The sequence below is a fragment of the Antechinus flavipes genome, chromosome 4, assembly GCF_016432865.1.
Source record: "Antechinus flavipes isolate AdamAnt ecotype Samford, QLD, Australia chromosome 4, AdamAnt_v2, whole genome shotgun sequence".
Lineage (NCBI taxonomy): Eukaryota > Metazoa > Chordata > Mammalia > Dasyuromorphia > Dasyuridae > Antechinus > Antechinus flavipes.
The window spans coordinates 360,024,771-360,049,560 of record NC_067401.1 but is presented as its reverse complement, the minus strand read 5'-3'; the positions used below and the strand labels follow the sequence as shown (position 1 = coordinate 360,049,560).

Sequence of the window (24,790 nt, the reverse complement as noted above, 5' to 3'; positions counted from 1 at the left end):
ACCATTATTCTAGATGCTGAGATCTTTTGGGATTCCAACTCTCATTCTATATAATGTGTCAGTTCCTTTTCCCAGCTTTGTGTTAACTACTACTTAGATAAAGATGCCTTCCATGTGTTGATCAAAAACATTGTTGATCAAAAAGCATTTTTATGTATAATAACAGATACCTGGAATAGTGTACTCAAGATTTACTCCTAGAACTTAGTCTTACAAAAATGAATGTTGAAAACTGTCTTTACATGTAATTGAAAAAATAAACTATTGGGGAGGGTGGAATTAAAATGGAGATGGGAACAAGGCAAACAAGCATTTTCATTTTACAGATGAGGAAGCCAAGGCAAATAAAGTTAAATAACTTGCTCAGCGTCACACAGCTAGTAAGTAGTAAATTTGAACTCAGATCCTCCTAATTCCAGGGACACTATGGCACCTAGCTATTCCCCCTTTTCCCCCGCCTCAAATAAACTGGAGTGGTTTGAGTTTTCCTTTTCTACTTTATTTTATAAATGAGAAAACTGAGGGCACGTGATTAGCACAGGGTCACACAGCTATAAGTATCTGTCTGAAGTTGGGTAAGAATTCAGGTCTTTCTGACTCTAGAGTTGGTACTGTGTCCACTAAGCCACATACTTGGTTTTCCCATTCTACCCCACTTTACTGATGAGTAAACTGAGCTTCATTGAGGTTAAGTGACTTTCTGGATCACTCAATACAACTAATAAGCAAACACCAGAAAATAGATTTAATCCTGAATTCCAAGTCTGATGCTTTTTTTCTGAAATGAAACAATTCTTTAATTGTTAAGTTAAAGATGATACTTAGTGTATATACTCCCAACTCAAAAAAAAAAGAAAAACAAAAACTTTTTGTTGTGAAATTCATGATTAACACAACATAAGCATTCCAAATTATAAAAAAGAACACATTAACTTTGTGATTGCTGATTTTGGGCCACTGTCTCTGTGTGAGTCTCTGTCTCATTAGCTAGTTTGTTGTTTTAAAAAAAAAAAAAAAAAAAAGCCAAGCTCTTCTAAAAATTCTCAACATCATCTGTTATTTAGTGACCAAAGAGAGTACTCTCTATGATTCACAAAAGTATGGTCCATAACTGTGCCTTCCAAGGTTATAGAATTGTTTGGTTAGAATTATAAGTGTGATTAAGAGTATTTTTACTTTAACCTAACTCCATTTTTTGGTGATGAAGAAGACTGATAAACAGAATTTGCTAGATTTTCATTACCTTGTTTGACAGACCTAGTTCCTTTTTTCTGTATTCTATAGCATCATAATTCTTTTACTCTACGGGGGGAGTCACAGAATGAGAGTGTTGCTTGCCTGGGACTCGTTGTTGGGTGAAATTCCGGTGAAGCTGTTAATAACTGTGAGAAAGAAGTCTACTGTGTCAACAACACCTGTCTGGCTACTTAGAAATGTTTGGTGATGAATGGGGGAGGGGGAAATAGTTGTTGTTGGCTAGTTGGTTTTTAATGGAAATAGCAGTTGTTTGATGTGTTTAGATAGGAATGACCCTCACTGAGTGGGGGTCTCATTCCAAAAACAATTCTGCTCTCATTTTAATTCACTGCCTTTTTCTCTTTCTATCCATCCTAATATAGTGAGGGAATTTAGAGGAGTTAAAAAAAGTAGAAAATGATCTGAGTGATGACACCTTAAAGATGGTATTTTCATTTAAAGAGGAGAGAAAAATTGGGTGAAAGTGATAATTAAGCTAGTAAATGGAGATTTACTCAGCACAATAGCTTTTGGAATAGATGGCTTATCATATTACCTTTTGGACAGGGTTGAATAGCCACTTGACATCAAATACAACTTGCTAGATACTTAAAATCCTTTGGGAATTCCCTTATCTGCAAAAAGATACCTTTCTATGTTTAAAGGTCTATATTTTTGCTAGCAGCATGTGCTATATGATGACTTAGGCGTGTTTTAGTGTTAAATTTTGAGGGGTATAATATTTCTAACCTGCTTCATCTTAAAGTTGACCAAGTGAACTAGACAATTTCAAGTCTGAGGTGCTATCCAAGAATGTTCATTCTTTTAATTTGGTTCCCATCTCACTGGTTGTATCATGGTAGAGGTGTAGTTCTATATTTTTTATCTATCATCTAATCAGCAACAATAGGAACTAATAGTTCTTACATCACTGCCTCTGGTTTTATAAGGCAAGGTGAGAAAGCTATACTGAGGACTTGATTTTGAGCCTATCATGGCTATCCACAATATAGTGGGAATAAATTTTCCCATTAAATAACCAAAATCTGGAGTAATGGAGTAATTTGGGGTTTCTTGTATATAGAGGTCCTCCAGAAAATTCTGCCTTCTGGTAGTCCTTAGATAATAATAATGGAACAGTTCAAAAATGTATGGATATCTGTGGTTCTGATGAATGAACCCAGTGGAGATAATCTGGGGTGAAAGAATATAAAGATTGATTTTCCAGATAGAGAATTAGTATAGTGTTCTACTTTGGACTGGCACCCATTCAAAAATGTCTAGAGCTTGACAATTGACAATGGCTGGTAGAAAAGGGAAGTAGGGGAAAAAAAAACAGATATTTTAAAGAATAAATTTGGAGTATGAAAGAAAGACAATAAATATATGGGTTCTTGCCGCAAGTGTTTCTTTAGTGGAGAAAGATAACCACAATTTTGGAGTTAAATAGCATAGTCTGGGGTAGGGATAATGGTGGTGTCTATAATCTGTCACAAGCAGATCTTAGCAAGATGGATCACTAAATGTCAGAAGTAATCTTCAGAGATCTCTAACCATTTCTTGCCCCCAAGCTGCCATAACCCATTTTCTAAACTGCTTATTCTCTGTCTATCCTACGTGGACTTTAGTGACCTCTCTCTTCCCTTGATCTCTGGGAAGCTGCCAGAATGTAGTTTTGGTGCATTGCTCTCTTGCTTCAGAGCAGCATCTTCTTCCAGCCCACTTGTCAGGCTCCCTGGGAAAAGGCAGCAGCAGCACATTCTCACACTTTTTCAGCTAAGACTTTTCAACCTTGATCTGACAGGACAGCTCCTGTTTAAAAAACAAAAAAAAAAAAGAAAACATTTCTGACATTTCATTCTTATTTATTGATGTTCAAAATTCTCCCATTTATTTATTTCCTTTCAAAAAAATCAGTTCCAAATTCTCTTCGTCAAGCTCCTTCTTCATCCATTGAGAAAGCAAACTATACGGTCAGTTATTTATGTAAAGTCATGCAAAACCTAATTCCACATTTGGCCATATGTGGCCAAATTCCTATGATAAAAACAAGAAAAATTAAGTGGAAATAAAATGTGCCATATTTCATCCTTCAGACTTTTTTCTCTCTAAGCTGAATTCAGGATTTTGCTCTATCCCTTGGACTTCTCACTTTGGAAGTACACTCTATCCCTGTGTCCTTTCCCTCTGAGTGGCTTGTTCCTTCCAGAACTTCCATTTTAAAGAGCTGTGGCCAGCTATGTCTTTATTCTTGTCCATGCTAGTCCTGATTCTTCAGGACTTTCTCTACCATGCCCTCTGTCCTCATACCCCATCACCATTTTAGCTTCCTTTTATGTATTGTCTTCCCCCTCTGTGTTAACTCTGTGAGGGCAGGGACTGTCTTTTATTTCTCTTTGTATTTGTATTCCTATCACTTAGTCCAGTGCCTGATATATAGCAGATGATTAATTTATGCTTTTTGATTTGAGTCATTTCAGTTCTGCAGAGTTTACAATAGTTCAAGATATGGGTGGTTTTCAAGTTTTCCCTTGGAGTTTAGTGAGGGGAGATGTTAAGGAATTTTGCTGCAGACTTCAGAAAGATCTATATATGTATGTACACATTTTATCTACAATGCTACAATATGCTATGGAAGGCAATATGGTTCTAATGTCTGGGGTATAGACTTAAACTTCAGCTCAGATTATCATTGGATAAACCTAAGCCAGTCAAATGATATCTGAACCTCCTAATTGTAGTTATGAATAATACTATTCATATAGTTATATGAATTATATATGAATAATATAATGTATTCCTATATTACATGAATAATAGTTATGAATAATAATATTCATAAAAGAATGGTATTATAGTGTGTTTGTATGTGTGTATAAGTGTATATTCTCAGTAGACATGGTATAGTAATATATTTAAAATCCCACAGAATAGTTGGGAGGATCAGATAAGAAAGAAAAAAAATTCATATAAATCAGTAAGGATTTGCCAAGTGCTAGAGCCAAGTTACCATCTCATATTACAATAAAGGACATGTCCCCAGAAGGACATGGTTCATTTGCCTGTATTGACATCAGAACTTGATCATGTTTTTGTTGGGATATGTTTTTGTAGCAAGGCTTGTGATCCACAGAGCTCTCATTCTGGGATTTTTCTTTTTTCTTATGTAGGTAAAAGCCACAGGAAGAGAGCTTTTCCAGCAGGTGTGTGATTTGTTGAGCATTAAAGAACCCCACTTCTTTGGCCTGAGTGTTGTTCGAAGTAAGTATTGACTCATGCATGAAAGGCAGGGCTCCTTTCCTCCCCCTCCAGCATTTATACAGCTGTGTTCCCCCTGGGCCCTTTACATGCCTGTACAGTCCTACAGTGGCCCCTGCTTAATGCCTGAAAGCAGTAAGAAAGAGTACATTCTGGGGTCCCTGTTTCTGGCCACCTCCCTTAAATGGCTATATCTTCAACTATCACAATACAGCTTGGTGACAGACCTTCGCCATCTGGGTGCTTTTTCCTTCTGAGTAAACAAAAAGCAAGAATTTCTGTCTTAGTTGAACTAAGATTCTCTGAGCTCTCATAATGTAAGACTGTCACGAAACTATGCTAGACTAGTCTGATTTAGTATTACTTCCTCTCTACCATTCTAATTCCCACTTTTGTGCCTCTGTCATGTCCCACAATATTCTCCAACCTCACCTGCTTCTTAGAGACTCCATTTATCAGTCATGGTGCCCCACCCTATAATCACTTTTCATTGATTTTTAAAAAATCTAACCTGTCTTAACTTATCTGTTCTTATGGGGCTCCCTTTATAAATAATATAAATTCTATGAGGGTAGGTGCTGTTTCTGTTTTGTATTTGTATCCCAGCACCTGGTATGGTGACTGGCATATAGTAAATATTTTTGACTTTGAAAGACCATTGATATGACTGTGTATTCTCCCATGTCAAGTCCCAACCCATTAAGAGTTGCTTGACCAAATTACACATCATTTGGCATTCAGCTGCCACAGCATGATTCTTTCTTCCCATCTAGGCTAGTCCTCCATTGACTCAACAATCTATTGTCAAGTACATGCTTATAGTTTTTCCTGCTTGGTAAGATGGATTTGTCTTCCCCTGGTAGAACTTTTGACCCAGGGCAAACTCTTAGAGGCAAGGTGAGGTGTTTAGTCATTCTTAGTGCAGGTGAAAGTACTTCTGTAATTTAACCATTTGAAAGCATCTTGTGCATCTCTCAAGTAGATTCAGTTATCCCCATGTTTATGGAAGACTGGGAAATCACAGAATTTGAGAGCTAAAGGGTCATCAGTGGGGGCTGTATCCATCCTCTATAACAGGACGCATGATTATCCAATCTCTGCCTGAGAAGGGATATCTCTCTCTTTTTCAGGGGATTCACATTTAAACATCTCCGAATGTTGGGCAATAACTTTGTTGAGGGGTTGTGACAGTTAAGTAGACCACAGTTGGGCTTTAGTCTAAAATAGTGTCTATTTCTTTGTGTAGAATGGGCCTAAAGAATATTGGCTCAGTTAATTGTATAAATATGTATACATATATTGGATTTATATATAGCCATCTAGGGGAGAGGGTGGAAGGAAGGAGGGGGAAATTTGGAACACAAGGTTTTTCAAGGGTCAATGTTGAAAAATTATCCATGCATGTTTTGAAAATAAAAGGCTATAATAAATAAAAATATTTGCTTTACATATCTCATGGGGTGATTGTGAGGAAAGATCTTTACAAGCATTAAAGTACTTACTATATTACATGTGAGTACTGACCTTGCCTATCTGTCTGATCTTTTCCTATGTTGTATTAGAAGAGCAGTAAGAAGAAAAATCTCAATGTGTTTTGATATTAAGAGCATGAGACAAGGAGGCTAAACCTGTCTCTGTTATGAATTAGCTATATGGCCTTTATCCACTCTGGGGCTCAGATTTTCTCCTCTGTAAGATGATCAAAATTAATTATCTATTCTTTGAGTCATCTTAGGGTGGAATTTCATTAATTTTTAGGCCATTAGTGGTCATCTTTTCTAGGTGATCCCCTGCTGCTTTGTCCTTAAGATTTTTATATTTAGAACTGGAAGGGACCTTGGGAGCTCTAATCTAGTCCAATTCCCTCATCATTCTTTAAGAAGTTGGAAGCTGTTCTATGTTACAATTTTATTATTTTCTCTCTGAGTATAAAATGTGTAACTTATTTGAAGGTGCGATAGTGGGGAAGGGATAACAGTTTAAAAAAAAAAAAAAAAAGAAACGACTCAAATCTTGATAACTAATTCATTTGAGTTACTCATGTATGGCCTTTCTCTGCATAGCTGGGTATTGAAGCATGTAAGCTAAAACCTATACTGGTTCTAGGTAGAGTTTGGAATCTTACTGATCAAAGAGATATCTGGGGTTTTTTGGGGGGAGGGGTGCCCCATAGTCTCTTTCAAACTAATTATAAAGGCAGAAACTTCCCCAACAAATCCCCACTCTTTCTTTCCATCCTTTTTGGTTTCCATTAACTTGCCTCCCTTATCTCATTGCCCATAAATCTTTGCTACCCACCATATTCCATTCATTTTACTGATTTGTGACCTGACTTGGCTACCTTGTATTTGTTAAGAGTTGAACAGTAGTGGCCCCCAAAGGGTGTACGGGATGTGTGACTTCTGAAAGACCTATAAAAGGAATGACAAGAATAGACTAATCGCTGGAGACTGTGAGGGAGCAGTTATCGTCAAAGATTAACCATTCACATGTATTGGTGGTGGTCTCTTTTTTATCCTAATCTCAGACACAAAAAATGAAGAAATACCAGAAAGTTCTTTCAGAGACATTCTTTGCTGGAATGAGTGGCTAGTGAACTATTCTTTGCAGATGGTCTATGGGTTTAGCCCTTGTTCTTCAAGATCCTTTCTTTTAATGGAAATTGAGTCATATTAGGAGGGGAGAAAGGTTGCCACATTCTTGTTATACCTGTTCTCTAGATAAACAGAATTCTTCAGGGTCTTTATGATTTTTAATAAGTATATAATTCACCAAATGAGTTTTTGCTCTGGGAATTTGTTTTTGACCTTTGCAGTGATGACATTCACAACAAAGCCAGTGTGAGCCGGTGACAAATTTGGGAAAAACAAATTCTGGAGGAAAAAAGCAAGTTAAGCTGCATCTTTTGACAGGTCATGGAATACAAACTCGTGCCACCACTTTCTTTTGACACTTGATTTGGGAATGTAGTGTTTGCCTTAAAACTTTTTTTTAAATAGGAATAGACTTAAAAATCCTACATGCCTTTGTATTTCAGGTCAATAGAGTCTTAGTGAATGTAGACTGCATGTATGAGTATGGCTGTTTTCCTGAGAGATTTGTGTTGTGTAACAACTGCATTAATTAATCACATTTATTGAGCACTTGATGCAACTTAGCATACTAGCATCTTTGAGTATGTACTGAAAAATTCAAGATGTAGCCTTTGTTCAGAGGATTTTTTTTTTTTATTTAGAGCTGGAAGGGTCATTAAAGTCCAGCTCTCTCGTTATACAGAAGATGAAATCAGAGCACAGAGAAATTAAATAACTAGCCCAAAGTCATTCTAGGATGTTCTCAAGGAGCCCACAGTATCGTTGTACAGATACATATCCATACCTGAAAAGGCTGCAGTGTTGTGGAAATGGCAATGTACTTAAAATATCTGAGTAGATATTTCCTCGGTATATGATCACTAGTAAGTCACTGAATCTCTCTGAACTTCAGTTATATAAAATAGGGATAATAATACACTATTTGGCTCACAAAGTAGTTGTAAGAAAAATGCTTTAAAAAATTGAAAAGAACTTTTCAGAAGAGGTTTCCAGAAGAAACTATGGTCATAAACTGTTAGAGGAGGTGGATTCTAAATCCTTTATGAGGAAAAACTCTTTGATTTCTTTGAGTTCCTGAGCACACGGGATGAGGTTGAAGCACTGGGTAGTGGAGAACCATCTTTGAGCTCCGTGGAAAGGAATTGGTCCTTTGAAAGTGGCCATGGAATTCAGGCTTAATCTCTAGGAACTCTTCTCTGATTTCCCCTTCATGATTTCTCCGTGATCAGCTCTAGCCTTGTACCTTTGTACAAATTATATTTCTACCCCCATGCCACATCCAGGAGAGACTGGCTGTAGTTTTGTATATTCGGTACCTAACAGTCTCCTCCTTTGCATATGGTAGTGGAGAACTTTTAATTAAAGTTTCCCAGAAAGTAGATGACTTTGCAGTTTCAAAGAACTGAGGGAGGAAAGCAATAGACATTCATCCAGCACTTTCTGTGTCCCAGGGACTATGTTAAGCTCAAAAACAAGAGTGGGAACTTACAGGGAAAGTCTCTGCATTTGGGATAATTAGTTTAAAGGGGGCCAGGGGAGGTGAGGAAGAGAAGGTAACAAAAAAAAAGTCTGATATATCTGACAAAAATAATCCTTTCCAAGATCCAACTTAAGTTTCAATTTGTGAGCTCAATAACCAGCTTTGCAGAAAGGGAAGAAAACATGCATTTATGTAAGCATATACTGAGTATATGCAAAATGCATTCAAGGGGATTTTTCAAGGGAAAGCAAAGCAGCACCTGGGGAAATCAGGAATGGTTTTGTCTAGGAGATGATGCTTGAGCTGCTTCTTAGAGAAGCCAGAGCTTCCCAAGAGATGGAGAGGAGAGGAGAGCATTCTAGGCATGGGACTCAGCGATTACAAAGATAACCTCGGGTGAGAAGGAGGGATGAACCGAAGGGATGGAGGGAGTGCTTGCTTCAGACTGTGATATCTTTGTAAAAGTAGCTGTTGAATTTGTTCTGGGCTGAAATCAGGCAAACATACCTGACAATGTTAGGAGGGGTGGGAGTTGGGCCAGGAGAGAACACAAAGGGGGATTGTTAGGTTTATCAGCAGCTGATATTTTCTTAAAGAAGGTGTGTTTGCTCTGCAAAGGAAGTTCCCAGGTGGGAGGATTTTCTCGTTAGTGCCAGCCACTCAGTTAATGCCTCCTCCTCCTACACCAAGGACATCTGAGATTCCATGAAGTGCTTCCCAGCCCTCTGAGCTCCCTGAACAATGAGGGAAAGCAGGTTGTTCTTCTTCAGGAAAAAGTAGCCTGGCTACCCGCCTACATCTGTCTAGGGCTACCTCTCCCTCAAAAAGAAGAGGCTAAATTGTCTATTGGATATGGATATGCTGTTGTTATCCCCATTTTACAGATGAGGAAACTGAGGCAGATAGAGATTAAATGATTTGACCGTTTGGCTAATAAGGAATGAATCCCTTGTCTTATATTTTAGTCTTCAGCAAGTTTTTGAGAAGAATGAGAGGTAATGGGATATAAGATGTTAGAAGCTACATTATTACATTACTATTATTACATTACTCTACTCTGCTGAACCTTTTTTGACTCATCTGTAAGACTGAGGGGATTAGAAATGGATTAGATGGTCCTTAAGTCATCTCTAATTCTAAAATTCTATAACTGTGACTGAACTGGCCTTCTACAACTTGGAAAAGGAAACAGCAAATGGTTGAGGGATAAAACTAATCATTGTCTATAAAGAACAGTCCTATAAGGGAAGAATTGAAAAAAATTATATTCATTTCACGGTTCTGATATCTTCTATCCCATTACCTCTCATTCTTCTCAAAAGAAAACTAAAATATAAATCTCTGAAAACTAAAATATAAATCATGGTGACATGAAATGTCTTTCCCTATATATGTATCAAAACCAGTATTCAGATCCAGGTCATAGGAATGTAGATAAAAGAATTGGAAGGGATTTTTAAGGTCACCTGGTCTGATTCCCTTCATTTTACAAGTAAAGTAACTGACACAAATTGGTTAGATTCATCCATCTTACTGCGAGGTCTTACTTCTAAGACCAAAAATTTATCCATGCTTCTCCTCAGCCACATCCAAGGATTCTTAACTTGGAGTCTGAATTTTTTAAACATATTTTTGATAGTTATTGAAATATCGTTGGTTTCCTTTGAGTATTGGGTACTTTATACATTTGAAAACTTTCTGAGGAGTATAGTTTTAAGCTTCATTAGACTTCCAGAGTAGTTCATGACCCCCAGAAAGTTAGGAACCTTGAATTTTATAAAAGATTAGCATCCCTTTCCCATTTATCCCTTTATTGTTTCCTCTATGAGGAGACCATTCATAGGGACCATCTACAGCCACATATAATAATCATTTCAGCTTTCCTTGGGTCTATATCTTGGCGTGTGAGGTATTGACCCCTTTTGTCCAGTCCCTATAATCAATGATGGCTGTAGGCACTGGGCCTAGACAGGGATGTAGGCTGGGCAATGGGCATCCTAGAGTTCACTGACTCTACTTCTTGAGCTATGAAGAAGTACAGCTACTTGATTCAGTTTATAGGTTACTTTGACTGATCATTTAACAGATATATTATGCTTTTGAAGCAAGACATTCTTTCTAACTCTAGGAAGAATAATAAGTCCACTTGCCTTTCCGCCTCATCACTTTTATTAAAATGAGTCCAGAATTCACCTGAGGTAAGGGAACTACCTGAAATCCCTGAGCTTCCCAGCAAAAAATACCTGGGGGGTGAAGGGGTAAATAGGATACTTTATTTTTATAGGCTTGAGGGATTTCACAGCAGGCTGGCATTCCAATAATATTAATTTCATTAAAGCTGGAATGTGGGGTTACATTCCTCCCCTGAGAAGCTTGGGGCGTGGGTGGGTGGGTAGATTGATGCAGGAAAGCTCCTTGCCCAGAAGTTGCACTGAAAATGGGAAGGTTGGAGCTTATGTTGCTGGTTAAAGGGGAAAAAAAAAAGCATTTGGACATTCTCTGAACAACTAAGGGAAGTTAGTCCTATCTAATTTTCCAGAGGCCTTAAAACTGGAGGAAGTCTACTTGAGGTTGCTCAGTCAGTTTTGTTTTGACCCCTATTCTCCATTAAAGTAGAGAAAAAACATCAGAGATAATGACTTGAATTTATATTTTCACTTTTTCAAGGTTGTTTCTTTGGGCCTGCCTTCTTAGAATGCTTATTTCTGCCTCTCTTCTTAAGTCTCCCTATTCCCTCTAACTTTGATTCTGTTTATTCCCTCTTTCACAAGGAAAGAATAGACAGGAAAACAGTGTGTGATTTCCTAGGGGCTAATTTTAGAATTACAGATAATTCTGTACTACTGAGATCAGAAACTGTTCTTGGGCACTCTTTCTGAAGAATTTGGAAAGTAAACTTCAAAACACTCATGGTTAACTGAATTACAAGTTTCTTTCTTTTCATGTGACTTAAAATCATAGATTTTTAGAGTCATAAAAAGCTGTAGAGATCATTATAGATGACCCAGAGAATGGCCAGCCTAAAAAGTCACATATTTAATGCCTTGGGCTGATTACTAGAAGTTGTGGTGTTTCATCAATAATTTTTATGAATTCATCCTTCTAGAAGAAAGGGGGGGGGGAAAGAGTTGGAGAAATGTAGAGGTTATAGGGAAAACAGAGAATGGGGAGAAGAGAAGAAATCATTCCTTATGTGCCTGCTTTTGTTAAAAAAGAATAGGGCAGAGGAAAATGGTCATTGGCAGCAGTCAGATTTGCTACTGAGATAGCTCTCCTAAATAGTCCCCTATGGATAGAAGGACTGTACATTATTAGATCCTGATTTCAGTTTGGTGTAGCTAACATCAATAACACCCTCTAGATGCTAGTCTATGCTAGGTGCTAGAGATGTAAAAGAAAAAAAAAAAGAATTTCCTGTCCTTAAAGGGCTTATATTCTTCTTAGAGGGGAAAAAAAATCACAAGTCAGTATTTAAAAATAGAACTGGAATGGAGTGGGGCCTAATAAAACATATGGGGGAGGTAGTTAGGAGGGAATTTGTATAGGAGATGACACTTTGAAGAAAAGTGGGGCTCCTTGGAGGGATGGCTGAGGCAAGAGCACCTTGGAGGTCTGAGAACAGTCCCCTAGAATGGAATATTCTGTTTAAGAAATAACAAGTATACTGATTTGGTTGGAATTTGTGAAAAATTTTGATTAATATGTTTAGAAAGAGACTCATCAAGGACCTTTAAGAGGTGGTACTTTTTCTCAGAAGTATCTGGAAGCTGCTCTCAGGAGCTTTTGCTTCAGTAGACAGACTTTCTGTTTATTGCCAACCATATTGGTACCAGTATTTGCATGACTATTGACTATAGAGTCTATGGCCTTGAATTAGAACTAAGTTATCCAGTCTTGGTGAAACTAAAGTTCTGTAAACACCTTTATCTCAAGGTATATTCTCCAATTATTCTGTTCATATATCACGCTCACTGATCTGAAGCCAAGTTTTGTAGGAGACCTGATTTCTCTCCCCATCCCAATTTCTGCACTTTGGAGATATGTGGCCATAGTCACCCTCTATGAGCCTCAATTTTCTCATTGTAAAGTAGGGATAATTATAAACTATCAACCTTGAAAGTGGTTAAGAGAGATTTGCCTTTACAAAATTAGAGCACTGGACAAGTAAATGTAAGGAAAACTCTTAGAATCATACAAGGGATTTTGTCTTCCTAATTATTCAGGTTAGTCCACTTAGGTGTGGTCCATCTTACATAGCATTTGTAGATAATTTGAAATGGTTCACTCTAATCCACACATGAATCAGAATTTTAGAATTGGATGGATACTTTGAACTGATACAGTCCACCCCTTTTCTGTTACAGATGAGAAACTGAGACCCAGAAGGGCCAGGTGATTTGCCAATGGTCTACATCATGACCAGTAGTCTACGTATTGGCCAGCTTTAAAACTCAAGTCATATTTCTTCTGTTAGATATAAATATTAGCCTAAGTCCCTCCAGTGATTGTCTCTCATTCTCGTGAGGTGACCAGCTCACCCCCATTTCCATTACATTTCTCTTATTGCTTCCCAGTAGATACCTTGCTATTAAAAGTTATCTCCTTTTATTTACTGGTGATGTTGTTTCTACCAAAGTTGTGACTTCCCAAAAATTGGTAAGCCAGATTGCATCAGCAAGAGAATACTGCTATAAAAAATATGGCATATGGAGCAATTTAAGATAATTGAAGGTATTGCATGGTTTTCCCAAATGCCATTCATTCTGATCTCTTGAACCTAGTTTGTTATATAGCTGCAATATTTATATATTCAGGATATGTAAATATGTAGGGGTAGGGGTAGGAATGAGGAATGTTGGTACTAATGCAGATTAGTTCCTTGGATTCTTATCCAGCTATATTACATAGTTTGGGATGTATGTGTTTCCCATTCTTTTTCTTTTTCCAATGGATAGTTAGACTTCTAACCATTTCTATAATAATCATGTTCTTGTTCAACTCTACAATTAAAGTTCCCAACCAGCCATAATATACTAAGAGGTGATTCAATAGCACTGATAACTGTTTTTGTTAAATTTGCAGACAATGAATACATATTCATGGACTTGGAGCAAAAGCTGAGCAAATACTTTCTGAAGGATTGGAAGAAAGAGATATATAAAGTAAGTTCCAGTTAACTAGAACTTGGGAGCCAAAGGGATCAACTAGAATTCTGGCATTTGGCAAAAGATTTAAGGTGGTCTTCATGAGAGAATCATCCAGTAAACATTTATTAAGCGCAATGTGTCAAGTATTCTCCTAGTTGTTTAGGGACAGAAACCAAACAACAAAGAATTTATATTCTATATTCTTATTTAGAATAAGAATGCATATTAAGAATGCATAAAATCCATGTGGGTAATTTCTGGGAGGGCCACTAGGAGCTGGGGAGCATTGGGAAAGATGTATTCAAAGAAAGGGGTTAAATTTTGGCCATTGTCACATTGTGAGTAATTAGGTGGTGCAGTTCCTGGAGTCAGGATGATTTGTTTAACTTCAAATCCAGTTTCAGACATTTTACTATTTTTGTGACCCTGAACAAGACACTTAACCCTGTTTACCTTAGTCTCCTCATCTTGAAATGAGCCAGAGGGCAGGTAGATGATGCAATAAATAATGTGCCAGACCTAGAGTCAGGGAGACTCACCTTCATGAATTCGAATCTGGCCGGAGACACTAACTGTGTGATCCTGGGCAAGTCAGTTTACCATTTGTCTCATTTGTTTTCTCATTTGAAAAATGAACTGGAGAAAAATTGGCAAACCATTCCAGTATCTTTGCCCTCTTCCCCTTCACCTCCCATCCCCCCCACCAAAAAAAAACAATTGTGATCACAAATAGATAGGATTGAAAATGACTGAATAACATCACATTGTATCAACCTAAAATTTTATTTTATTTTCCCATAGTTATATCTCAATTTAAACAATTTCACATTTCATAATTATTTCATAATCATTTAGTTTGCCATGGGTTTAAAATTTTTTTTTTTTTGGTGATTGTTTTATGGGAGTGTGTGTGTGTGATAACTTTTTTTAAAAAAAACAGCTTTAAATTTTGGTTTAAAGGGAGGAAACTAGTTGAGGCAATAATTTAGGCAAAGTATAAGGACACAAAATAATTTCACAGAAGAAAATGGAAAGAGAGGTAGGAAGAGTGTGGTTTTGGGGTGCTAATATCCACAACATGAAAGCCATTGGTAGGGGTGATTCATTTCTGTTTCTTTTCTATAAACATCTTTACAGGGAAATGAGAAATCCAACCCTCCTTTTGTTGCCTTCTTCAGAGTGCAGTACTATGTGGAAAATGGGAGAATTATAAGGTAATTATATTTATGTATTCTTTTTGTTGTTGTTGTTAACTTTTTTTAATTTTGAGTTCTAGATTCTCTTCCTCACCCATTAAAAAAATAAGTAACATAATCATTTATTTATTTTTAAAGAACCTTATATAGTCAAAATGAAAGCTGGGATTCTGTGGAGATAAACTAGAAGCTGTTTATATATCTTTAAAATCAGAGCTTACTTACTCTGTAGATGAGAAGATTTCATTTAGTTTCTAGTTTTTGGTGCCATTCAATTTCAGTTAACTGGAATTTGAAGGTCCTTGATTAAATATGTGACTAAACCCCAAGGACTGGGTAAACTTAATCTATATTTTAATTTTGTCTAGAAAAACACAACAAAATCTCAGTGTTGTTGGGAGGAAATGATTTTTTTCCCTCTCCAAAGTGGCACTGTATGTTCTCTGCATAGCTGTTTGTGACCACAGAAATTTGCCTTTGGCTCCTCTGCTGTGGAGAGTAGGGGGTTGGGAAGGCTTAGCCTAAAGGGATTATACATTTGAGTGGGTTCCATTCATTTGGAATAGGGGCAACATTCTAGCTGAACCTCTCCAGTTCTTCCTAGTGAACAAAAGGGCTTTTTTAATTATCCAGGGCAAGCATTTAGGTGAGTTTAAAACAAGCCAGACCCACCACCCCTACTCCCTTTCTTCAGTACTAGTGAAGCTAGCTGCCCTTGCTTGGTTTCTCCTCAAACTATTGTTTGAAATCTGAACTTTTTTGACCCGGAAGAGGATCTTTAAAAACAATTGTACCCTAAAAAGCTGTGATTGAAAACTTGTAAAGGTGGTTGGTATGGTTTTGACTCCTCTGCTTTTGCTGTGACAAGATGAGAACAGAACAGAGGGAAAAAAGAACTAGCATAATTCTGAGGTACCCCTCAATTCAGTGCAGCAGAACCTTTCTCAGGTGTCTGCTATGAGCTAAGCCCCTTTGCCAGGAATGCAGAAATGGACCATGATTACCCCACTCGATGGAATTTGCAGTTGAATACAAAGATTTAGATGTGTTCTCGAAAAGGTTGTAATTTGTAATGTGGTAGCTGTAGAGAAAAGGTTCGAATTAGGAGAAAATTGGAAAGGGCGGGACCACTTTCAGCTGTGGAAAAGGAAAGCCTTGTTTGCTGTAGTGAGTCTTTCCATGGACAGGAAGGATGGCATGTATCAACCCAGTTATCAAAAGTCAGAACAAGTTGAAGAGTAACTATTCTAGTTTATCTGGAGTATAGCTTTGGTTAATAAATTAGTGTGAAATGCGACAGGAAACATAGGTTCCAGCAAGATATTGTAGAGGACTTTGAATACACCGGACTTTTAGCTTCCAGCGAGGTTTGGGAAGTAGAATGGCTACTCTGCCCACTTTACGCACACATTCACAAGAGCTAAGAAAAGAATAAGGAAGAGGACAGGTAGCAGCTGACCTGAAAGTCAGTTAAAATCAGTCCACTGTAGTGCTATCTTTAGCACTAAGCTGTCACTCTCAAATCTAGAGTGCAATCACAAAGGTGCTCAAGAGGCAAAAGTCGTAAAGCATATTCTTGCCCTATCAACTTGTAGATACTTAATATTAATTACCAGAGGCTGAAGGTTAAGGCAATCAGTCATTTATTCAGTGCCTGTTGTATGCTAGTGATAGAGAGATATAGTCAGAATGCTAAGGGTCGAGAAAGCAAGGAGCATACATAATTTGGGGATTTTTTTCATTTGTTTTTGTTTGTTTTTTCACCTAGTAATTGGAAGGAGAAACCTAGATGAGATAGTCAAGGCCAGCGATTCTTTTAAGGATAGGGAAGGACTGAATCTTTTTATTGTCAACAAGTAGCTTCTAGATAGGGAAGAATTAAAGATTAGGGAAAGTAGGGTGGATGATTAGTTAAAGGAAAACTAAGACTTACCTGGTGGATAGGAAACCAACTGATCATGTGAACAAATTCCAAAGAGCATTAAAAAAAGCCACTGTTTGCAGGCTTCTCCAAAAGGGTGTTCTCTGCAGGCCCCTTGGAGGAAAGGAGGGGAAAACCTTAAACAGGGTCAAAGTGATGTGGAAAGTGAACAGATCACTGGGCTTGGGATCAAGAGGTCCAAGTCTGAATCTCAGGTCCACTGCTTAGTGATGCGACAAGACAAGAACTTTAACGTCATGTTTAAATTTTTGTTGTTATTATTAACAGTGTTGGCAGTCTCAGAATATACAAAATAAATACAAGATAATTGGGTCAGAGGAGACATAAGCACATATGAGACTGAGAAAGGCTTCGTGGGAATAATGTTTGAGCTGAATTTTGAAGGAGACTATGTAAAAGTGGGGAGGGAAAGCTACCTAAAAGTGGAGAGGAGAAAAGAACAGTACAGAGCCATTGAGGCAATAAATGGCATGGGTGAGGAACAGTACACAAAGGGGAGTAAAGTGGAATAAAGATAGTTTAAAAATTAATTTGTAAACAAACTTTAAATGCCAAAGTAAAAGGTTTTTATTTGCTTCTAGAGATAACCTAGAGCCAGAGTATGTATGACATGGTCAGTCAGACAAGGCATAAGAAAAATCAGTTGACCCTGGAAGTCCTGAGTTCAAAATGTGACCCCAAACACTTGACACTTTATTACTTGTGTGACTTTGGGCAAGTCACTTAGCTCTGATTGCCTCATGAAAGAAAGAAATCACTTGTGTAATTGTCTGGAGAAAAGAGAAACTTGTGCTAGGAAAATCAATTAGGTGACTTATAGTCATCTAAGTGAATCAAGGTATTGGCCATGTGAATAGAGAAAATGAGGAAGTATATGGAGGCAAAATGAAAGCCAATTCTATAAGAATTGGCAGCTGTGATTGCACATACAGGGTGAGGTAGGTGGCAAACCTCTGTGACTAGGAGGATAGTGATAAGAGTTATAAACATGAGCCATTATGGCTATAATTTTATGATGCTGAATATGCAGTTTGGAATAATCCAAAGTAAATATTTTAGTACAAGTATTTACAGCTGTAGGAATGACAACATGGCTGATGTTCTTGGGATCAAGAATTAGATTATAAAACTAGAAAAGAACCTCATGGACCATAAGGACCATGACATTAGGAAGCCAGTGTTCAGGATTACCAGCCGTTCTCTCTCTTCTCCTCTGGAGCGATCTGGGTCCAATGGCAAGATATAGACCAGGTTGACTGAAGATGGCCCTGGATGAATGGATAGACCCATCAGTTTCAATATATATGTATGTAATATATAAATGTGTAATATGTAATACATTACTAATCATTGTTTAATTTTAATTAATGAGTATTTGATTATTTAAAATATTTTATTATATTATTATGAAATTACAAAAGAACGTTCCTAGCGAGTGCCGGAGAAGGGCATAAACAGCCTTGGTTCCTGCTATGCCCTTTGGGGCATCCTTTGCTCACAACATGATGGCCTATGACTCAGCCTTGACTATAGGGCTGCCTTAGCACTTGGACTTCAAGTGCTATTTATGTTTTCTCTTTGTATTCTAGTGACAAGGTTGCAAGACGTCTCTACTATCATCACCTCAAGGAGCAGGTGCTGAGATCCCAGTGTACCCACAAGGAAGAAGCCTACTTCCTATTGGCTGCCTATGCCCTGCAGGCAGACTTGGGCAACTACCGGGAGACCATCCATGTGGGGAAATATTTTGAACCTCATTCCTACTTCCCTCAGTGGGTAAGATTTTCCTCTGTATTTATGATGTGGCTTAGTAAAGTCTGATGCTCAGGAGGAGACTGGAAAACAGATGAAATATCTTGAGCTTTATTGATTTTCCTTTTTTTTTTTTCCTGAGACAATTGAAGTTAAGTGACTTGCCCAGGGTCACTCAGCTAGGAAATGTTAAGTGTCTGAGGCTGTACTTGAACTCTGGTCCTCCTGACTTCAAGGCCGGTACTCTATTCACTGTACCATCTGTCTGCCCCCAAAGTTTTGTTTTGTTTTGTTTTTTATTGGGTGCTTTATCCATTTTTAAAAGAGTGCTGTTGTCAGAGGACCTGTGTTCAAATCTTATCCAGTCCTGGATGATTTTGGGCAAATGAGAGCCTGCTTGGGCTCAATTTAGTCAATTAACAGGACCTGACTCCTACAGTTGACTGGAAACTGAGTAAAGTTGATACAAACATATTTTATATGATCCTATCTCTATCCTCAAGTGACTGTCTTGTTTAGTTAGGGAATGCCAGATAGACAGTAGAAAGCAGCATGTAAGAGAAACTGCTATGTTTGACAAAGTTAATAAAAAAAAAAAAAGAAATTTTAAATGGAAAAAAAAGTCACATAGCTAATAAGTGCTGAGCTATAGAGAGATCAGTGGATTAAGAGTTGGATTCAAATTCCAGCTTTGCTTTTTATTGCTTATTCATTTTGAGGTAAGTCACTAATTTTGGCGCCAGATTTTTCATTGATAAAATGTTAGAATTAGTAGAGAGCATCTCAGAGGTCCTTTTCAATTCTAGATTCTGTCATCCTAAGTCTTAGAGGGAAGAATGGAATTAAGTGAGTCAAATGGGGGTAGGCAGAGAAGTGAAGGGAGCTGCTGACTTGATATTCTTTCTCTAGATTATCACAAAGAGAGGGAGGGACTACATCTTAAAACATGCTCCAGAGATTCACCGAGAGCAGCAGGGGATGACCACCAAAGAGGCTGTGTTGAAGTTCATCAAGGAGTCCTGTCTGCTGGAAGATGTGCCTGTTCATTTTTTCAAGTTACAAAAGGTTGGTTAGAACATGGAAGGAGCATCTTTAATCTATCTGAAAGTGAATCAGGGGTTCAACCCTAATAAACTACACTCCTTTTTAATGTCTTCCTTCTACCGAGAAGTAATTGCAATGCTTATACAAAGGATAGGGCTGCTAGATCTTTTCTGTCATTGTGAAGTCTTCCCTCTTCTTGGGGATAAAATGCTGTATAGGGAAAAAATTAAGCATTTGTTTTCCATTTGCAAATTCAATCAAACATTGATCAAATGAGATGATTCAGTGTGCTTTCTAAATCTTTAAGTAAAATAATATGTAAATATATAATTAAAATGATATTTATCATTTAATTATTAATCAGTATTATTTTTAATATTTATATTAAGTAAATAAATAAAATCTGTAGGAGTTAACTAAGTCCAAGCTCCCTGTTAAAAGAAACTAAGGTTCAGGAAGGTGACAGCACTTAATTGTTATCTGTTACCGCAAGCTTACAAGCAAGGTTACCGCAGGCTTGATTGGAAGCCTCCTAGAAAAATCATAAAAGATGGTGGGAAATTTCATTGTGATTCTTAAAGTTTTATAACAAAGAGTCCCAAAGATTTAGACCTTACGGTAGGCTTGGGAGGTAAAGTAATGTGGGGAGAGGTACCTAGAGATTCAGGACAGAGTGAGCATGAAGGCAAAAGGCTTTAAGTGATTGTGTGAGAAGGGACGTTTTGGGGCACAGTGATTAATTTCTTACCAGTAAGGGAGGTACTGCTTAGGGAAGTCTTAACCTGCACCCCGTAAGCCCTTTGGATCTAGGACAGACTCAAACTCTTAGTCACTTTTTGTTTCCTCTGTAGAGCAGTTTTCTTCTCTCACATCAGTCCCAGGGGGGACGAGAGCTGCCTGTCTGGTAGTGGCCAGAAGGTACCCAATGCTTGTTTCCTTCGTTTCCCTGAATCCCCACTCGAATCTCATTTTACTCTGATAACATTGATGAGGGGAAGATATCAAGTTCTCTGAGGGATGGTTGGGGGAAATAAATTTCACTTCTGGCTTCAAGCCGAATGTCAGTTTAACCTCTCATCTGTCACGGCTCTCATTTTCCCTCCCCCCATCTCTTCACCATCTTTTCTTCCTTATTTGACTATAGGAGTTCTTTCAAGAGGTGAGGAATACATGGCTCATGAGGAAGGAAGCCTAGGATCTATTTTCAAGAATATAGTGTAGTCTATTCAGGGAGCCTACAAGCAAGCCCAGGTTGGCTTTGGGGTGATCTAATCATAGCTTGTGTTTGCCCTGTTGGTGCACTTCTGTTTCCTGTCTGCCAAGGTCCTTCTCATCAAGCTGCCTGTGATAAAAGCAGATTTGGGGGGGTGGGAGGACACCTATGTTCCTTAAATTAGGCCGGGTGATGTAACCAGTTACAAGAGGATAGTGCCTTGGCAATTATTGTTTGGAAGAGCCGGGCATGTTGGTTGTGTGAATAGCCACAGGCACCGTACAGACTTACGAAAGCGGCTCCAGATCCACTTGTTGGTTCTTGCTTTTCCTGTGGGTGGATTTGTGGAGCTGGCCTGGGAGGCTGCCCAGATGGGTCCCTCTGTGTGGTGTTTGTTCCCAGGCCAGATGTGGCAGTTGTGTTAGTGTGTGTTGGGATGGTTGTGTCCTTACTTGATCATAGACTACAAACTAGATCATCCTATTGGGAAAATTTCCGACCATCAATCCATGGGGGCTCTATCCAGGTTGTTTAGGTTTAATGAAGCTTGGCTTGGTTTCCCTTAGGACAGGTGGAGTTCAGGAAGTTCAGCGTGGCCTAGAATTTTAGGTCAAAGGCCCTTTCTTTGTTGTACAGACTAGAAACATACCTTTTATACTAAAATAATTAGCATTGTGCTTTACAAAAAAGAAAATCTTTTTTTATTTTCTCACAATAATGGCAAGTATCAGAGGTCACTAGTTTGGAACCTAAGCTCTCTCAGGGAAAGAGACAGAACAAGAATTAAGCTAGAGGGCATGGTGCTTGAATTTTAAGCTGGTTGGGTTGAGGAAGGAAGGACATATGTGCCTACACGTATTCCCAAATTTCACCTAGACCCTGGGTATGACTTTCCCTAAAAAGGAAGAAACAAACATTGGGGATGGGGGGGGGAGAGGAGCAGAAAACAAAGGGAAGTGCATGAGACACACTTGTTCTGCAGATAGTACAATCTGCCATTTATTTCCCCCTACATATACCCTGCACTATAAAAGAGCAGTTGCACAGTATTATTCTGGATCTCTTCTTCCACCTCCAGCCCCATTGTTTCCCAATTCCAAACATAAATAAATAAAAAAGTCTTAGCTATCTCCCAGTGTGGAACCCTGCTCTCCAGTAGGATTGGGAGTAAAAAGAGAAAAGAGGAAATGCTATGTCTTTGTTCCATAGACACATCACTAAGTCCAGTTTGTGGTGTGGTCTGAGGATCTACCTACCATTGTTTCTATTAAAATCATGCTTAGATTTCTACATAATTTTTCTCCAAAGGATACCTAGCAGGAACTTGCTTTGCCCACTTTCCCACTGAAACATGTATCTTTTTGCTTTCCTTTCTTCGTGATTTCTGTCTGTAATGTGTCCAGTTGCTGATCTCTAAGTGCAGCAGAATCTCAGCAGATGAGGCAATACAGTGGGACTTTTATTGGGTTCTTTGGGAGCACTTCCTGAGTGCTCTCTCTCTGTCCTCAGAACGTGGAAAGTGGTCAGAGGTCACATTGAGACCTGGATTTTCTTTAGCAAAAAGTAGTGAGTTATGACCTTTGCTAATGACAGATAACATTATGTCAGGTAAATGACCTCAAACGTTCAGAAGTAAGAAACAGCACCCCCAAACATACACAAAAACACACACAATATCTTTCGGTGATAGACATCCACTACGTTCAAATGTCAGATAACCCTCTGGCATCCTTTTGATTTGCTGTAGGAATATAGCTTGTGTCTGTATGCATACCAAGGCAAACACACAACTCTTGACCCTATTGACTTTTTGTGTCATTATAGGATAAGAAGGAAGATCGACCTACAATTGTCCTGGGTCTGACCCTAAAAGGAATGCACATTTATCAGGTAATGAAAGAGGTTTTAGCTCCTCATCTTTGAGTTGCTAAACAGTTTTCTCTCACTCTCCCAACCCTATAAAAGTATTTTCACCTCCCTGAAGGCAAAAATACTGGCTATGTGCATTGTTAACATTCTTTTCTCTTGCCTGAAGGCAATCTAGGCCCCATCCCCCCCCACTTCTGGGCTCATCCCAGTTTCTGGCCAACCTCAAACCAGGTTCTGTTTGTTATTTTACAGGAGGTAAACCATTCCCGGCAGCTGCTCTATGACTTCCCCTGGTCACATGTTGGAAAGCTGGCATTTCTTGTGAGTATAGAGGAACGTCGGTGATTTCCATCTAAATGCAGAGCATTGATCCAGAAAATTGTGCAGATAGACCTTATCATAAAAAACACATTTATTAATAAACCGTATGTCTAGATACTGCAGGACGTTATGATCCCTGCCCTAGAGAAGCACTATATATCTAGTTAATAGATCTATCTGCAAATGTGTCTGTATATTCTCATACACACACACCCCTTTAATACTGAGGTGCTGAGAGGAATAGGGCAGTGGATCCCTAGGGAGATAGGGGCAGGGCCGCATTATGACCATCATAGACTTATAACTGAAGGGGATGGATCTCAACAGGTTATACAATCTAGCCTCCTTTTTTTTAATAGCTCAGGGAAATTGAATCCAGAGAAGCTACAGTGATTTACCCAACCTCTCCCAGACAGAGAATAGACAAGCTAAGAGTCACACTCAGATTCTCTACCTCCAAATTCAGTGCTTTTGACACTGTTCCATGTTGTATCTCTCTTTTTCCTCATGAGCGAGGTCTGGAATTTTCTATTTCTTTTAAGGGTCCTGGATCAATTCCGGACTCCAATATTGAACCACCATGGTTTTATACCTTGTATGAAAATTGCTACCTATGTATTTACCACACCCCTCTTCTCTGACCCTTGTCATAGGGAAGGGTCCTCAATCTTTTTAAATAGGGGGGTAGTTCACTGTCCCTCAGACTGTTGGAGGGCCAGACTATAGTAAAAACAAAAACTTTGTTTTTGAGGCCTTTAAATAAAGAAACTTTATAGCCCTGGGTGAGGGAGATAAACGTCCTCAGCTGCCGCATCTGGTCCTCGGGTGGTAGTTTAAGGACCCCTGTCATAGGGCCTATGGTGGCCATATACTTTATACTGTGTGTGTATGTGTATGTATATATCAGTAAATACTCTATACTGATAATTCATCTTCCATCCTGGGGTCCTTGCCCATCCAGTGACCACCAGATAATCAATGAACCTGTCAAACTCTAGATTGAAGGGAAAAGAGTAAGTAGTTCTTAGGCCTAAGAACCTTTTAGAACATCACAACCCTTTGATTCCAAGAAGAGCAACTCTTTGTTTTTCTCAGGGGAAAAAATTTGAGATCCAGCCAGATGGTTTGCCTTCTGCTCGGAAACTGGTCTACTACACGGGCTGTCCATTCCGCTCCCGGCACTTACTTCAGTTACTCAGTAACAGTCATCGGCTCTACCTACATATCCAGCCAGTGCTGAAACAGATCCGGCAGCTGGAAGAAGCAGAAGGTAGGCTGTGAACAAGAGACAATCTATAGCATTTAGGCTTTTCTGAAGGAAGCCTCTTTCTCTTTGGCTTGATGGCCTGTATGAGTTTGTGAATTAAGTAGGGGAAAAGGCCGGAAGATATGTGTGCAAAAGTTCTCTTCATTACCCCATATGGTGCCTTTAGCCAGATGATAGGAATGTGTATTACTTTCAGTAATGTGCTATTCTCCCTCTCTTCTGGGAATACTTTGTAGTTTGAGAGAGGAATGAAGGAGGAATTACTTTGTTCCTTCTCAAAGTCTTATCTCCCCCTTTTAATTGTAACAGTTTTCTAGGGATGGGTTTAGAGTGCCTTTTGAAAACAGCATTCTTTTCTTCAAATGTAAGTTTTATTAAAAAAAAAAAAAAAAAAGCTGGGGACTTGACCAATAAATCATTTCTTGTACTGCCTCAAATTCTTCCAACAATTTTAAAGATACTTTTTTTTTT

At 38.4% G+C, this 24,790-nt stretch overlaps 1 protein-coding gene across 1 annotated transcript in view; it reads left to right on the top strand.

Annotated features, from left to right (window-relative positions):
- Positions 1 to 24,790, top strand: part of FRMD1 (FERM domain containing 1) — a 45,927-nt gene that overhangs the window by 10,682 nt on the left and 10,455 nt on the right. Inside the window, exons 2-9 of the mRNA XM_051998136.1 lie at positions 4,407 to 4,497; positions 13,651 to 13,730; positions 14,853 to 14,929; positions 18,443 to 18,629; positions 19,515 to 19,670; positions 22,687 to 22,752; positions 22,984 to 23,052; positions 24,148 to 24,322. Of these exons, the coding sequence (XP_051854096.1) occupies positions 4,407 to 4,497; positions 13,651 to 13,730; positions 14,853 to 14,929; positions 18,443 to 18,629; positions 19,515 to 19,670; positions 22,687 to 22,752; positions 22,984 to 23,052; positions 24,148 to 24,322 (901 nt within the window). The remainder of the gene's footprint in view (positions 1 to 4,406; positions 4,498 to 13,650; positions 13,731 to 14,852; positions 14,930 to 18,442; positions 18,630 to 19,514; positions 19,671 to 22,686; positions 22,753 to 22,983; positions 23,053 to 24,147; positions 24,323 to 24,790) is intronic.